This window comes from Girardinichthys multiradiatus, chromosome 22 (genome assembly GCF_021462225.1).
Source record: "Girardinichthys multiradiatus isolate DD_20200921_A chromosome 22, DD_fGirMul_XY1, whole genome shotgun sequence".
NCBI lineage: Eukaryota > Metazoa > Chordata > Actinopteri > Cyprinodontiformes > Goodeidae > Girardinichthys > Girardinichthys multiradiatus.
In genome coordinates, this window is record NC_061814.1 from 22,774,912 (window position 1) to 22,792,054 (window position 17,143).

General features: G+C 38.4%; 1 protein-coding gene and 1 long non-coding RNA gene across 4 annotated transcripts in view; both read left to right on the forward strand.

Annotated features, from left to right (window-relative positions):
* Positions 1 to 260: 260 nt before the first annotated feature.
* On the forward strand, positions 261 to 7,024 carry LOC124859055. Its single transcript, XR_007036002.1, has 3 exons — positions 261 to 1,379; positions 1,483 to 2,805; positions 6,711 to 7,024. It is a non-coding gene; the product is annotated as an uncharacterized LOC124859055 (long non-coding RNA).
* Positions 7,025 to 7,777: 753 nt separating this feature from the next.
* Positions 7,778 to 17,143, forward strand: part of lrmda (leucine rich melanocyte differentiation associated) — a 329,240-nt gene continuing 319,874 nt past the window's right edge. The window contains exons 1-2 of one of the 3 annotated variants that reach the window (XM_047351529.1): positions 7,778 to 8,119; positions 9,057 to 9,157. In XM_047351529.1, the coding sequence (XP_047207485.1) occupies positions 8,078 to 8,119; positions 9,057 to 9,157 (143 nt within the window). In that variant the 5' untranslated portion in view covers positions 7,778 to 8,077. The remainder of the gene's footprint in view (positions 8,120 to 9,056; positions 9,158 to 17,143) is intronic. The other 2 variants (XM_047351531.1, XM_047351532.1) reach the window with 2 other exon arrangements.

Here is a 17,143-nt window from a genome sequence, read left to right on the forward strand (position 1 = left end):
CATATTCCCACCTTGATAGATTTTATGAGTTTTGTCAGGAAGTCTTTGCAACGCATGGACGTTTTCACTCCTCCACCGACAACCATAAAACCAACCGCTTCGGTTTGAATTCCCTAAACAGACAAGCGTTGACAGGAATAGACCAATGCAGTGATGGAGGGATGCGAATGTCACATGTTTTCAGTATAATATACACCGCCCTTCTATTTCTATCTCCACCTCTCCGTCAAGTGTCAATTCTGCTCCGCCGCAATCAATCAGTTATTTGTCAGGCGCTGTCAATCCGTCGCTTGATTTATGTCAGCTATTGTGGCTGATTACATGCAAGTGTCGCTGCTGGCGGAAAAAAGAGAACAAACGGGGTGACGCTGTGCAAGAGACACCAACTTTATTACCATTATTATTATTATTATTCGAAGAATCGCTTTGACTCGTTTAATTTTAAAATGTATCTTCTAAAGCACGCATCCTCACTTCAGATTTATTTAAGTGGAACAAAAGCATGTGGACTTAACCTTGAAAGCGTATTAAATAGCGCCTGTAACTTTCGGAGTTCTCAGTAAAACACCTCGGAGGTGGCATGTACATGATGAAACTTTAATAACTTGCAGACAGTCTCGCTCACATGTTGTGCAGAGAAGCTGTTCGTGCTTTAAGGTGCGAAAGTGCTTTTGCTATAATCGGCCGATTATGGTGTTAACAAGAAGCTTTGGTGGGGGGGATAAGACTGTAGACATGAAATGCTGTAAAGAAAACAATGGACAATAAAAAAAGGAACTGCAAAACAAACAAAACAAAAAAAAAGCCCAAAAATGTTTTTTTAATTAATATAATATCTACGTTTAAGTTATTTCCCATAAATGAGCTTTAGCCTAAGCGATGGGATAAAGTTTAACTTGTAAAAAATGTGTTACCATCACCGTTTTCTCTGAATAAACGCTCTCATCAGTTTTTGCCAAACGCATCTGCTATTGTGTTGCTGAAACCTGTCATCTGCAGAAAGGAAACAGACAGGCAACAATATAAATTAATTAAAATAATAACAATGTGAAGAAGACACCCAGACATTTTTATTTTGATGTCAGCTCGATTTTATTTACATACAATGAAAATGATTTATTTTCTTGAAAGGAGGTAAAAAAAAAAAAAAAAAAAAACGTATAGAAGGGAGGAAGAAAAGAAGAGAGATGGTCTGTCAGGCAGCTCAGAGAAAGGAGAGAGGACGGGAGGGGGAAGAAGTTTAAAATGCCTTGAACTATTCACCGCTGAGATGGCTAATCAGTATTGAGGCTCCGGGGCAATCGGGCAGCTTTTCAATGTAGTTTTCCCTTTCATCTCAATCGGGGGATGGAGGCGCTCAATTAAAAGCCTATCAGTTTGTAAGTAAATCAACGCCTATCAAAGTTGTCACATCAAACAAAACGATTATTATTGCAACCCGCCTCTGCCATTAATCTCTTTCTGTGGTAATCTGCTTGACAGGTCGACTTGGAGAGCAAGAAAACCTGGAGTGGACAGTGAAGGGGGGTAAAAATATGTTGAATTAACTTAAAAAAAAATCTATAAAAGAAAATGTGTTTTAGGACAATTTACTAACAGCTAAAACCTAAAGGAGAGGAAATAAACGCGAAGTATATACTGCATAAGAAGCATAATGTTGAGGCCTATAATAATAACACAAACAAGATTATCCTTGAGTCATAATTTTAAAGTTAGATGTGCATTTTCAAATGAACAGTTTTTTGTATCTATTCGTAAAAAAAAAAAGCTTAATCCAAAAATACATTTTTTTTCCTTCAAAAAATGTTTTCACTTCTGTTTCTTTCTGCTGAAGGAAAAAATAGAGGGTAGCGTTTCACAATATGCAAAGATGCGTGACTGATAACGGGCTTGCTGTTTTCTGCGAGAGATGTCAGTCCCTGACACAATATGTGAATTATTAGGGCAAAGAAGGGCAATCATAAATTTTCACTGTCAGGCGAAAACCCTCTTTATTGTCCGCATGACAAATGGGGCTCCTGCACCAGACACCAAAATGCTCGGCATTCCTCTTAAATGGGAACACATTTCTCGCGATCATAATTCACCATATTTAAATAGAAAGTTTTAATATCCCCCCTCCGCCATATATTTTGCCACACGCTGACATGTTTATGAATCACCTCGCATGCAAATACAACTATTTACATCTCGAGAGGAAATGTGTTGGGAGATGCAGGATTACTGTGAGCTGCATGTTGGGCCGACGTTCAACATTCAATATTAAAATAACTTTATTCATGTTTTCAGAAACAGTTTTGAGTCATATTTGTGTGCTGAGTTTTCAAAATGTAAACACTTTATCACTTTACAATTCAATCATTTACTTTAAAACATCGTTTAATAATCTAAAATCAATGTAGACAAAAGACATAAATATAAACATACGTTTATAACTATGAGTGAAAATAAAACAGGGCACTAAAATGCGTACCTTACGTATTTTGTTTCCCTTTTCATAAGAAATGCTCAACAATACATTACGTTTACCTAAAAGTCCGTGGTACGGCATTACCTGCCTATACGCTCCGACGCAGAGAGGCAATTGGTAAGAAAAAACAACAGAACAACGTTATAACATTACACGATATTTCCTTTGGTTCAAATAAAGTGTTGTTTTTTTGTTTGTTTTGTTTTTGCCTGTGTCAACCCGGCACCGAGAGGAGCAACGGAGAGGACTGGAGCCATGCAGACTCCCTCCGCTCCAGCAGAAGGAAGAGAAGAGGGAGAAAGTGAGCTCTTCCGCGTGTGGGAGGGGTGTATAAGGTGACGTCACTTGGCATTCACTTTTTGGTGTTCCTCAACAAAAGAGCTGCAAAAACCAGACGAATAAATGTGCTTAGGTACCATTCACAGGCACTATTTTACACACTCACGTGTTTGGCTTTCAATGTTTGTGTTTATGGCGCAAGTGGGAATACCGTAAAAAGATTGCATGATAAGATAGTTTTCAATTATTAGTTATGACCCTTTTACACTGTTAAAGGATTAGCATCAGTGAATCCTCAGCCTTATAATTGGAGTTGTTTAGCTAGATTTCTATGCAATTCAGACATATATGCAACAACTGGATGATTATAACGTAGGTTTGAAATATAAGAAGAATGTACGGCTGCTTTCAATGTTAATTATTCTGTCAATATAGAAATAAATCATCATATTGGACTCATCTTAAAATATATTACAATAGCAACAAACATTGTGATGTTCTTCCTTAACAAGCATAAAAATAACATATTGAGTTGACATCAACATGTAGGAAGAACATCACAGTAGTAGTAGTAGTAGTAATGTTCTCACCTGTAAACACAAGTGAGAATATGACTACTACTATATTATTACTATGTTCCTAAGGAATTCAGGAAAATTGATCATGTATTAGCCTTCTAAAGGAGTTTTCCATCTCCATGTGTAGAGGTAGGGGTAGCTACAGGAGTAGGGCAACGTGCATGGTTAACACCAGGAAATTCAACCTCAAATGGATGCATTGGCCTATGTGCCTTGGATTGGCAGTGATAAACTCCACATGCTGCTTATACAACATATGCTGACTTTAAAGAAATTGATTGATTCAAAAGTAACCCATAATGATGCAGGTGGTCCACATTTCCTGTTATATTTGTAAAATTAAAATAAAAAACCAGAGTGATGTATTTTTTAATTAATGAATCTGTTCGTGTACTGATTTTACATCCTCATTTTTATTGTTACGGGACATTGAGCATTTGGAGCCCAATCTGATTATATCCTGGCTTGGAAGGTAGCTAAAGCATGGTCAGGATGCCAGTCCTTTAAAGTGACACACAATATAAACAAATATGTATGGACATAATTAATCTTATGATCAATATTGAATCACCAAAGGAGAGAATTAATATCACTGAAGGACAAGAACCTATCCAAAATTAAGTCACGAGGGCATTCAAAAACTGGAGACCCTCTGAAACCCTTTCATTATCTTCCTGTCAGCGTGGACAGGAATTTCCATGTGTTTGTTGCCCTTTAAAGTAGTATTGCACAGTCATAAACGCACAGTAATACTGAATGTCTGTCAGATACTGAAAGTTGAAGTTGTCTTGGAAAAAGCAGCTGAAGCAATCACTCATTGCTTCTGCCATTAAGTGTGGCGACAGTGCTAAGCACAAGACTGCTAAATCAATGGTTTATGTATTAAACTAAAGCTTTTTGTAGGTGCACTGTGGCCTTAACCAAACAATTCGAATTTTTAGACCACAAACCAGCAATAATTTATACTAACATCATAGTAAAACGCAACTGTGAAGTTGTAATCTCTTTGAGATGCTAATAGAAGTTTGCAGTTGGTAGCTCCCCGTTGCTGTAAATCAAATGCAAATGATTCACTGATCATCAACATGTATGGCAGCTTCTTTTAAAGCAGAAATTTCAGTGGTTTTCAGGTTTGCAATAACACATTCTGAAGAGATATCAAAAGTGATAAGGAAGCTATCTGTTTCCAGCCCATTAATCTATAGAGTTTATGAGATAGGCTAATTTGCAAACAAATTGGAGCCCGTCATCTGCAGTGAGAACCTTTTCTTGTGTGAGAAATGTTCTCAAACTGTTGCTAATCTTTCCAAGAGTGGACTTCCCGGCAAGAAGAAATTCAAGTTTTTTTGCATTGGAAATATCGAGACGATACACAGTGCCATGACTGGTTAGCTAAGGTTAGTTACCTTTACAGCAATGGGACACCTTTCAGTCATTGACATGACTGTAAACCCTTATGTGTCAACGTGTTCTAGTCAAATGTAAGTAATCTGTTTTACTGAAGCTTGGTCCAAATTAAATCATAGAACAGGACAATAGTTGCAAGCTCAACTTCATATCACCAACAAAAGGGCTGAAAAAGAGCAGTTATATAGTCAAAATGGAATAGTCAAAGTCCAGACTTCACCATGACTCGAGATAGCAAGATCACTTCTAATTCTTGCTGATATAGGAAGTTCTATTTCTATAACCTGGGGACGGAGGAGCACATTTAAAATTGCTTGATAGTATCTCCGATGGCACACTCCTGCAGTAGTGTAATATTAAAGCTCACAAATAATTAAGCTGTGAATAACACCACATGCATAAAAAAAAAATTCAACTCACCACAGTTCCTAACATAAATGCCCATAATGCCAAATAATGTTTTGGTCTTTGATGATCCAACTTTTACATTTTAAAATTAATTCAAACAAAATTAAAAATTAGAAAGACTCTGGCACTGGCTGTTGGGAAGAATGATGTACAACAGCATCAACAATTGTGCCCTCCTGTACTTAAGATTAAAGTCACAAACTAATGTCTCCTTCAAGATTTTAAAGTAGAAAGTATAATTCATGGTTCCATCCATTACAGCAAAATGTCCAGAATCTGAAACAACCAATTTTTGAAATGTTGTGTTAGCTTTACATCCAGATGCAATGGGATGCACATTTTCCAAAATGTTTCACTATTGTCTCATCAGTCCAGCGAACATTTTCCCAAGTAATGGGGATCATGAAGATGTTTTAGCAATTGTGAGATGGACCTGGATGTTTGTTTTGGTCAGCAGTGGTTTTCACTTGAGAGGTTTTCCATAGATGCCATTTTTGGCCGGTGTGTTTTTATATTGTTGGATCGTGAACTGACCTTTTCGGAAGCTAGTGAGACCTGCAGTGCTTTAGATGTTGTTGTTTCTGACCTCCTGAACAAGTTGTCCATGTGATCTTGGAGGGTTGGTTTGGGTATCTTTTTGTCCCTAACAAATCATAATTAAAAAACTGAGCCTACTGTTAGATAAACATTCCTAAATCAAGATTTTAGAATTCTTGAGACATTTTTTCATCTCTCAGTTTAGGAAAATTCAAGGTCCAAAAGAAAACCCAATATCACTTCGGGGAAGCACTTCTTTTCCCTATTACACAAAAAATAGGCAAGGTGACTTGTATTCTATAAAAATATGATAAGCATTTCTTCCTCATTAGTTAAGCTCCTCACCTGGGAAAAGGAAGCAATGTTTAGACTTATTCTTCATTTTTATGTCTTATTGATCGCATTATATCGCCACATACAGGTTTGGCTTGATCATTGTAACATTTTAGGTCTTCCATACATCCTTCCATTACTTATATATGCTTGTCATTGCAGGGTGGTGGGGTGGGAGCTGGTGCCTATCTGCAGCAATCAATGGGCAAAGGCACAATTTAAAGAGACCAGTTAGCCGAGTGATTCCCAGACTTTTTCTGCACAAGTGGAGCATTATGGCTAACTCTTTAATGCTCTGCTTGATATTTATAAAATAAACTTTATTAGAAGCTGCCTCGGGATTATTTCAATTGTTATGGACACCGAGATGGAAATGAAAGAAAGAAAAAAATAAGAAGCAAGAAAGAGAGAGAGCTGGGGCAAAAAAGGAAAAAGGGAGAGAAGGAGAAAAGAATGGAAAAGAGAAAGAAGGATGAGGAGAATACAAGACAACACCCTGCTTGCTTCTACACCTGCAGAAACACACATATTAACAGCATTGTTACCAAAAAGTGTACGGTACTAATGAATGCAAGATGTATTTAGTGGTAATTGCAGCTCAGTATAGAACATTTGTGTATCTGTTAACACTTGAATGTAAACACCTGAGTGTGAGTGCGCTTGTGTAAACAAGGTTTCTCCATAAAATTATGCAACAGCGAGTGTGAGGAGCCACAGACCTGCCCCCTGGACCTAAGACAGACAACGAGGAGGTCCGAGCCACAGACATCCAAAGCCCCCCCCTGAGTACGGGAACCCCAGGAGAACCAGGACTCCCCCAGAGAAGAGCAGGGGAGAGTTCCAGGGAACCACCCAGCAGCCACATTGTAGAAGCCCCAGGGACAGCAGCGACGACCCCACAGGCCCCGCCGGCAGCTGTCCACGCAGGAGCAGGTCCAGCCATTGACCCAGAGACCAGAGACCCCGGGACACATCACTCCCCAAGCAGAGGCCCGGCAGAGCCCATGCCCCGGCAAGCAGAATAGTTTTATTTTTATTTTTACTTTGTGACAATATTCAACATTGCTATCATTAAATTTTTCTAAAAATGCCTCTCTGTGCAAAATAAGGTCTTATATTTAATTCATTCATACAACAACCCACCACACTTTGGGAATAACAGAATTAGCCTAACGATGAAGCAGGGAGTACACAGAAAGAGCCCATGTATGCATTAGGAGAACATGAAATCTCCATGCGTGAGAATTCTCACTCTAAGATAAAAACCCAGGAACTCTTGCTTCTGAATGAAGACATTTTTTTATTTTTATTATGTGGTGTTTACAAGGAACTTTTTGCCAAGAAAAAATACAAATACTGCTTCGGAAATAGCCTGTAACCGTCAACCTATTCTAATTTGCATGTGCAAAAGGAACTTGTGTGGGTAGGAGACCAAAACGGGTTCTAGCCCTGAGGCCCAGATCCCCATAAATCCGGCCCTGGATGCAGGCTATATCGGCTGCATTAAACGTACATTACCAGAAATAAATGCCTGAACTAGATCCCTCCATCTCGAGTAAATGCATTTAATATTTAAAATTTACTATAAAAAAAATTGCAGAATATTTAACGTTTCAATGATATTCTAATTCGTTGAGATGCACCTCTCTGAAAATGCTGGTAAAAATGACCAAACGTGGCTGTTAGGAATCATACTGCGTCGTTGTAATTAGAACAAGTGAACAAGTGTGCAGGTCCAACAACACACACACACACACACACACACACACATGACGCGGGAATCCGGTGCAGGAGACAGTCAGCAGCACCAAAGTTTTATAAGTTAAGGAGTGGTGACCGCGTGCTTCCGCAACACAGCGGGTCAGCTGATTTAAGCGGGACGCGGAAACAGTAAAAGCCAACTGCAAGGCGTCAGAAAACCTCCAAAGTAGCAGCACCACGTTCACAGGAATCAATAGTGGATATCGACAACGTGAGCGAGAAGACCAACTCTGACTTCAGCTCCTCAACAAAACTAAACAAAACAAACCAAAAGCCTCCGAGCTGTCATCCTCAGGACGACGTCATGACTCACAGGGAGTCACCGTTCGTTTTAAACGGAACTCAAGTAAGTTCTGAAAACTGCCAACGTCGGACCTTCTCCTCCTCTTAAGTGCCGCTATACTCTTCGACTTTTAAAATAGCGGTTATTATATGATTTAACATTTAGTATGAGCTTGTTGGTTCAACCTCACTGCTGTCATGTGACACATTTATTGGCATTGCACACATGGCTTTCAGTTTTCAGTTCGTTTTGCAGCTTAACCGGACACAGTGCATGCGTGTAGCGTCATTATTATGTCAAAAAACTCGTGTAATAAGCTGTTTACTACACAATATGTTACAGAAAGACATGTGCCAAGGAATACCAATGAAACAATGCAATGGCAGGTGTATCTGACACATCAGCTGGTTCTGTTTACACTAGTCAATGTGACTGTCCCAGAATATAAAAAAAAATAAAAAATGATTTCTTGTTTCCTCCTCTCACATCTGTCACCACTAAATGAAAACAAATACCAAACTCATCATAACTTTAAGTAAACAGTGATATTACTAAAAAGCGTCTTTCTGCATGGAGTGTGCATGTTCTCCCCGTGCATGTGTGGGTTCTCCCTGGGTACTCCAGCTTCCTCCCACAGTCCAAAAGAATGACTGAGGTAAATTCCACTCTCTAAATTGCCCTTAGGTGTGAATGAGTATGTGCATAGTTGTTTGTCCTGTATGTCTCTGTGTTGCCCTGCGATGGATTGCCGACCTGTCCAGGGTGTGCCCTGCCTCTCGTCGGTAGACTGCTGGAGATAGGCACCAGCTCCCCCGTGACCCACTATGGAATAGAAGATGAATGAATGAATGAATTACTAAAAAGCCAGAAACCTTTCACAAAACACAAGAGCAGCTCTTGGGAAAATGCAACTGTTTGTTTTCAGTTTTGTGCTTTCTGTTTAGTCAAGGCCACAAACGTTCTCTCTCACTATTGTTTTTGTTTTTTTTTACTTTTAAAGGTGTCATACATTGGACACGACTCCGAGGACATCCCCCACTCTCTTGGGGAGAGGTACGGCAAGCTTGCGAAACGAGTGGATCTGAGTTTCAACCAGCTCAGGTAAGAAGATTTGAGTGAAAAAAAGCATGCGGAAACATGATTTGCCTGCTTTTGCGGTGTTTTGTGGCCAAAATGCAACTTAGCATCATTTGCAGTGAAAGGTTTTGGCTTTAGTCCACAGGTGGTCAGAGTGTGATCAGGACAAACAAACACCATGGATGAGGGTTAGAAATTGGTTGGTGATCTGCAGAGGCACAATAAATAGGCATGATCAATAAATGTGACATGTTAAATAAAAGGGCAAACGGTAAGATTCCTCCATTAGGATGTGGAGCAGCACCTCACAGGAGCTGTTCCAGAGGGGGCTGTGATTTCAACAGGAGGATTTGCACAGCTGAACCTTCAAATAGAAGAAAATAGGTGATGGTTTTAGCTAACTTGTTTTTGAATGGTTTTTCACGTCTTGTAGACTACATATAAGTGTACACAGTTTTTGTTATTTTGTGAGTTGTCTGTACTAAAGAATTGATAAGTCAGGTATAATATCTCTCATTTACACATTGTTTAACGTAGTTTAAAAATAATTTTTTTAGGGATAATTTCTGTGAATATGCGTTAGCAGCTAAAAAATAAACAGGACTGTATGTGAATTTAAAGCAACTTAGGTCTTCGGTAAGGAGTTGGGAAAGTTGTTTTTTCTCCATCCATCCATCCATCCATCCATCCATCCATCCATCCAATGAGAAAAACATGGACTCAACTCTGGAAAATAATGCTTTGAAGGGTATAGAATTATGACATGGAAATAGTTTAGGAACCCAGTTTTTGTGTTAACTCAAATTGTGTTGAAAAGCTTCACTGTTCTTGTCTTGCACTTTATTTGCAGAATGAATACATTTTGTTGTTTGTGAAATACAAGCTTCCAAAGACTCCTTTTATTGCTAAGAAAATCTCATATCAAGATGGATACATGTTTTAAGCCAATTTGTGAGCTGGGTATCAATTATTTTGGTGTTATTTTTTAAGTTAAACAAAAATGATCATAAATGCCTCTTGGTTATCAGCTTCCTTCGGTATTTATACATTAATATTAATCTATACTTACGCAAATTTATATATTCTTTACTGAAAGATAACACTGTAAATGCCATATTTGTCAATCATATAAAGCACTAGAGCTCACTTTTGGTCTAGGTAAGGAACCAAACATTGACACATCAAATAAGTGGATCATTTCAGAAAATTCTTTATTTAAGCATCATTTTAAATTGAACTGACATCTCTCGTCAGACTGTGGAGATGTTCTCGTATTGACACCACGACTTCATTTCACTGTCAGCTTTAGTACACCAGGTGTAAATAGATGCACATCTTAGGCAAACTCAGTGGACTGCCTTCAGCATTATGCACTTCTTCTTGCTGCTCAAGTTAAATCGAGAGGGAGACATTGCCAGAGCTTGTTGGAGCTAATACGCTTATTTCTGTCTGCTCAATTGACAACAATCATCCGGCAAGCTGACAATGAGTCACAACGAGAAGCAAGGAGCTGTCTCCAGCTTTAACAGAGTCCTGTGTGTTTTGGTGTGCTGTACATATGCTTGGTTCCTGTGTAGGCTTGTGCACCTGTGCTCGTGTGGATCTGTCTTCTGGAGCACAATTGTGAGTGGCTGGGCAGGTAATGGCAGGATGAAATTATGGTAGTGGGCTGTCACACCCACACCTCTGCCTTGGTGTGCTGCGGTGTCAGCCTGTCTCATCAATGTGTTGAGAAGTGTGGCTCACGGTGAGATTTCTGTCTCGGGACTGGCTTGGTTAGGGTTGTGTTGTCCACTTTGTTCCAGGTCAGGTGTGTACACATTGCAGCGAGGTGGCATGTGCTGCATTGGCATGAGTTCTCCCTGTGACTGGAGTGAACGTTCAGTGCCTGCATCTGCTACTTTCAGTGTTATCACCTTGGACACGTTGGGATTGAGGAAGACACATGCCTGTGACTATCAGAGATGATCCTAACAGTGTTGGAACAGTGATGCTTTTCTTCACATATCAAACAGTGGGTCTTTATAAACAAATCACCTTCATAAATCCTTAAACACATTAACACTTTATTCTTTTTTTCCAATATGATGCATGTAATACACACATGTTTGTGTATGCAATTACATGGATATTTAATGCATAGTTATCCTAGTCATAAATTGTATTATAATGATACACAGAAAAGTACTCTGCCATATGCAAACCTCAGTCTCAGATGAATAGTTAATTATTTTACACTGGACTAGATTACAGTCTTTAATGAATTCGTTTCAGGGCTTTACCACTCTGAAGTCAGATGAGTGTGTTCTGCAAGGTTACTGCAAATTTTCAAGAAGATGATTTACTGTTATCAATTTGCTAATTGTTCCATTTGACCAGTGTTGTTATAGAAACCTTAAGTTTAGGAAGCTGTCTTTGTGTGCAGAATACCATCTGTTTAAGCCCCTTCCACATACCAGTACATGAGTAGGAAGAATGTTATCACATTTTTAAGAAAAAAACACCTGATATCTCGACTTAACAGGAAAATACATGCTGCCATTTTATCGCTTTGGAAAATGCTTGATTTTTTTTGGAGAATTGTGAATAAATCAGGTAGGTTGATTGTTTGTACGTCAGTATTATTGATACAATCAACTAGGCTTTTTTTTCCCTCATGTGCTGTTATTAGTAGATCAAATCCTGAAAAGTCACAATGTTTGTTTTCTGTTCTTCGCATACGTTAATTTTTCAGTCTAAAAATACATGAAGAAACGGCATATTCTTCAAGGTGATTTGTCTTAAATTTAGGCAAAATCAGATAAAGATGACTGATCTTTGGTTTGATGCATAAATAGACAAACTGGGATTCTCCTCATTTTCCTTTGGGTTCAAAGGTACTACCTCTATCAAGGATAATTTTTCTTTATGATCAATAGGAAAACATTCAGTTACGATGATGTTGAATTTTACAATAATACAGGTGTATAATAAAGAGCATTAAGACTAGTGAAAATCCATCCAAATGGCCAAATATTTACATTGAAGCAGCTTTGATAATGCACATATTTATATTAATATGCAAATTATGATTTTATATATTATCCAGCTTGAATTTATCCAGGCTGGTTTTTTGTGGGTTATCGTTCTTTGAACATAGAAAAGTGGAATTGTTCAAAATCAGAATTGGCAGCTCAGACCTCCTGGCCATTAAAATTTGGATTCAGTTCATAGATAAATTGTAGTTATTATTACAGAACCAGCTTGGTGAAGCATTATTTCCAAAAGACATCAAACAAATAAATGCTGCACTAACAACAACTACTTCAGAAAACCTATGTATACCTATGTTGATTCAATGCACTTTTTTATATTCAACTTATCTATTATATGATTGTCATATTGTCCCTAAAAGTGAAAATGTTTTTCATTTAAAAGCATTAATGTAGTCCTCTGTTCAAACTAATAAATAGTGAGACTTTTCTCAGTGAGTACATTGTGGCTCAGGTAGTAGGGGTTCATCCTGTAACTGGCGGGTTGCCAGTTCAGTTTCCTACTCCATCCGTCTCAGTTGTTGTGTCCTTGGTGTCCTTGGGCAGAACACTTCAGCCGCCTTGCCTGCTGATGGTGGTCCGGTGGTGTCGATTGTATGGCAGCTGCACTTCTTTCAGTCTGCCCCAGGACAGGTGTGGCTATAATGTAGTTTACCACTATCAGTGTGTGAATGTGTGCATGACTGATTATAGTACTTTGGAGTCCTCAGACCTGATAAAACTCTATAAAAAATAATGCCATGTTTATATTTAACACTATATTTTTGTGCATTATTCTGCAGTGCTGTCTTTTTTATCCAATGCCAAGTTAGAACAATTACACTGCAGATGTTAAAAACATGAAAATACATTCATACATACACTACACTCGACATGGTTGGATTTTAGCCAGGGTGAAACGAAACAAAAGGCTTTTCATTTCTAATCTCATTGATCTTAAGTGTAGCCATTAACCTAGCTGGTTTGTATTGAGCACAGCTCACTATGTGACCTGAAACAATGACTTTTCCCTATTTGACATAGTAAAGATATAAGATAAATATAAACACACACAAACATTTGACTACAGTGTATATCTATGCCGTTCTCTGTGTCTAACAGGGTTTGTGTTCATCCAGGCCATGTTGGTGATGGCAGGCGTTTTGCATTTTAATGACAAATCAAGTATGCATTTTAAAACGAAAGTGCTCTAAATGTCGCCCGGCTGTCAAAATGAGATGTAAGTAGTCTGATGAAAAGAGAACAAAGAAGACAAAGTAGGGAGGCCTGGAACACTGAGAAATGAAATAAAACCTTGTATGGCCTGTCAACTGTGTCGTTTTATATTCATATCTGAGGAACATTATAGTATTACTCCGTCGTTCAAGCCTCACTCATCTGTCTCCTTGAATTCGTCACAGATGGCACTCTGTCTTTCAAGTTGCTTTATGTCAACACTGGAAGGGGCCTGCTAATTGACAAATGAGTGTCACAGACATCAAGTGCTCCTTTTCTAACCAGGCTAGGTGGAGTTTGGTTGTTTGATGGTGATGGGAGGGAGAGGAAGGAGGAAGGGGGGTCTTCTATTGGCAGAAACCCAGAAAGCAGCATTAGACTGACCCTATATGAGAAGTGACAACAGGAAGAGAGCCTGTCATTGTCTTGCCTGTGTTCAATCTGCAGAGATGCTGGTATGCAGATAAAGTGTCAGTTAGCAAGAGCGGATATGAAACGTTGGCAGTATGAAGTCCTCAAATCACTTAACTGGGAGCGTAGTGTGGGTATTTCTGGTAATAGTGGTGTGGGTACTCTGTTCTGCTGAGGAAATGTATTCCATATCCCATCTATCAGGCCTGTTTAGGCATATATTCCAGCATAACCTGATCTATGTCTCATAAATTAAGGAGTGTGCAGAGCTCTCCCAACCCTAAGAGACTTAAACCAGATTGATGAAAGGGACATGGTCTGGCAGGAAATAACTTATTCATATGAAGAACAGTAATATTTTGTATCATTCAGTGGTACTGGAAAAAATCTACCTTTTTAATTCTTCCTCGGATGTTTTAAAATGATGTACTACCCCTGGGAACGTGTTGGGATGATATTGAACAGTGGCTGTGGATACTTAATGGATAACTTCTCGTGTTCTTGTGTTTCTCCAATTTGAGGTTATATTATTTTGTGTGTGTGTGTGTGTGTGTGGGGGGGGGGGGGAGGAATTGTTGCAACCATTTTGCCATCTGTTAAAGGCAGTTGAAAACAATGCAGAGAAAGAGAACCCAGAGATGTGGGAAAGTGATAAGAAAATACTTTTATTAAAATCTTTTGTGCAGAATGGCATTATTTAGGTCATTTAAATTGTCTTATTATTAAGTATTCATACACCTAAAACACATTGCTTGTTGGGCATCTGCAAGGAACAATTTTTAAGCCTTGTCACAGTATGAACTGGATTTAGGTCTGGACTTTGACTGGGCCATTCTAACATGTAAATATGTGGTAATCTAAATTATTCCATTTTAGTTCTGGCTGCAGGGGCATGGTCCTGCTAAAAGATGAACTTCCACTCAAATCTCAAGTCTTTTGCAGCCTTAAACCTGTTTTCATTCAGGACTGGCCTGCATGTTGCTCCGTCCATCTTCCCATCAACTCTTACCACTTTTTCTGTTCTGTTGAAGAAATGCTCTATTGCACCATGATGCCTCCACGTCTCATGTTGTGGATGGTGCATCAGAGCTGTTGAGCACATATAGCGTATAATCTGTTTCTCTGATTGTCATTCTTGTCCAGCCTGTCGGTTTAGGTGGACAGCCATGTTTTGATGGATTTGCAATTGAGTCATATACTTTACATTTTCAGATGATAGATTGAACAGGACTCTGCTAGATATCCAAAGGTTGAGATAGTGTTTTATAACCTTCTGCTTTAAACATCTTTATTCCTGACCTGTCTGGTGTATGTCTTTTGTCTTTGTGATGCTTTGTTAACTAATGTTCACCAACAAAGCTCTAGCTGCGTTTTTTGATAAAAAGTTTTTGCGCTAGGATGAGGTGGTCCTTTGGCTGTATAGAAATTGGTGTATTTCACAAAACTGCAATGAAAGCACTTTTTTGCATCACACGAGTCACATGATCAACAACCGGATATTACTACTGGCAAAAAAGACAACAGGAAGTAGTAGGAGGATGATGTTATCACGTGAACAAACTTATTCACGTGTGATTTTAATTGCATATCTTATTTAATGGAAACACCGCAGTTACAAAATAGTGTTTTTTTGACATTAGCAGAATATCAACAAAGTTTTGTGCACATTTGTAATGGAAACGCAAACAGAGGTGACAGCCAATGTGCACCATACTCAAAAAACAGCAAAATTTAAATTGGCGAGTTAACAATTTACAAAAATAAATGTGCACATAAACAACCAATGATGAGGGAGCTGTCTGTGGTCAAGAATGTGGAAAGACAGTCGTATGTCTCTGTTGGGTTTCCTAAAGGCATGGTTGGTCCTCTTTATTCTTATACATAAATGTAAGAGTTAGGCATCTGTGCTGTTCTAGGAATAGCTTTATAAGTAAGCCCTCTGCAAATGTTCTGTTTTCTACTGTAATTTTTGGCTTTGTAAATACTAAAAACGTTTGAAAGACTATAAATCAATTCGTTTTGCTCCACTTGTACCTCTGCTTCTCAGCTCACTAAAGATATTCAACCTCAACTCTTCTCAAGCATTTTTGACTTTATTGCTTAACCACATTGGCAAACAGCCACTGTTAGGTACATTTAGTTCCTGAATTCCAGCTCTACCAAGTTCCTCTCTGAAAGTCACAAAGGGTGGCTCCTTAGGAGTGTTTCCTCTGAAAGCATGTGCATTTAAAACTGTCTCAAGGCATAAATGTATAACCATGGGATTGACTATAGATTTATTACCACTGATCTTGCGCTCGAATTGTGTTTTTTTTTTTTGCCTTACAGCCTCTGCACTCATCTTTCTGCAAAGGTTTGTGAAGTAAATTTAGTGTTACAAAATCAATGTCCTTAGCTCAGTGTTTTGCAAGATTCGTGTGGTTAGTTGGAGTTTCATCAATTTTAAAGCACGTTAGGAGTCATAACAACAAACCATTCAGTTAAACTATGCAATATCCTCACTGTTGTTCAAATTCTGCAAGAACATTATTAAATGTAATATTATTTACTAGAACGTATGAAAGCAAATGGTGCATGACCCACTGCATCAGTACATCAGTATCATTCTCTTTAGTTAGATGAAACAATATCAACTTTCTTTTTTACTTATTAAAAAGGAATACTGTCCAAGGTTATTCGGTTATTGGGATAGTTTGGACTGGAAGCGGGGTTCTGTGAAATAGTTGCTGCTTTACTTGAAGTTGCCTTAGTAGGGTGGTTGCTGGTTGCCTTATTCTGATACTTATTCTGATACCAGAATATACTGATGAATAACTACTGATTATAGAGAGGAACAGAGTATCAGGTCACAGTTTCAAGATGATGCATAATCTACAGAGACCAAAAATCCACCTGGTGGTGCAGAACTTCTTATTCTGGTGCCGTCACAATTCTGCTGCTGATTTTGCTGTAACTGGAACTTTAAAAGGACTTAACTTTTTATCCATGAGGACTTCAGGCAGTTTGCATCAACTAACAGGAACAGGTATCTGGCTTTCTATACTCTAATGTTTTAATGGCACAGATGGGACAGATCCAAAAGTTTGATCAACTCCCGGCAGGTTTGGAGATATTCTGTTAGGTTGGCAAATGTAATTTATTCAGTTAGGCTAAATAAAGAGAACAGCATTGATCACACATATTATTTTGCATAGTACCAAAATTATATTTGGCTGAAAAAACTATAAACTAAAGAAAAGTAAAATTACAAATTTTAGAGATTCAGAATCTGCTAATTTAAGCATTTGCTTGAACTGAAATTAGCCTCTGTTTGAAGGCCGCCTACTGATAACCACTTCACAAAAAATAAAAA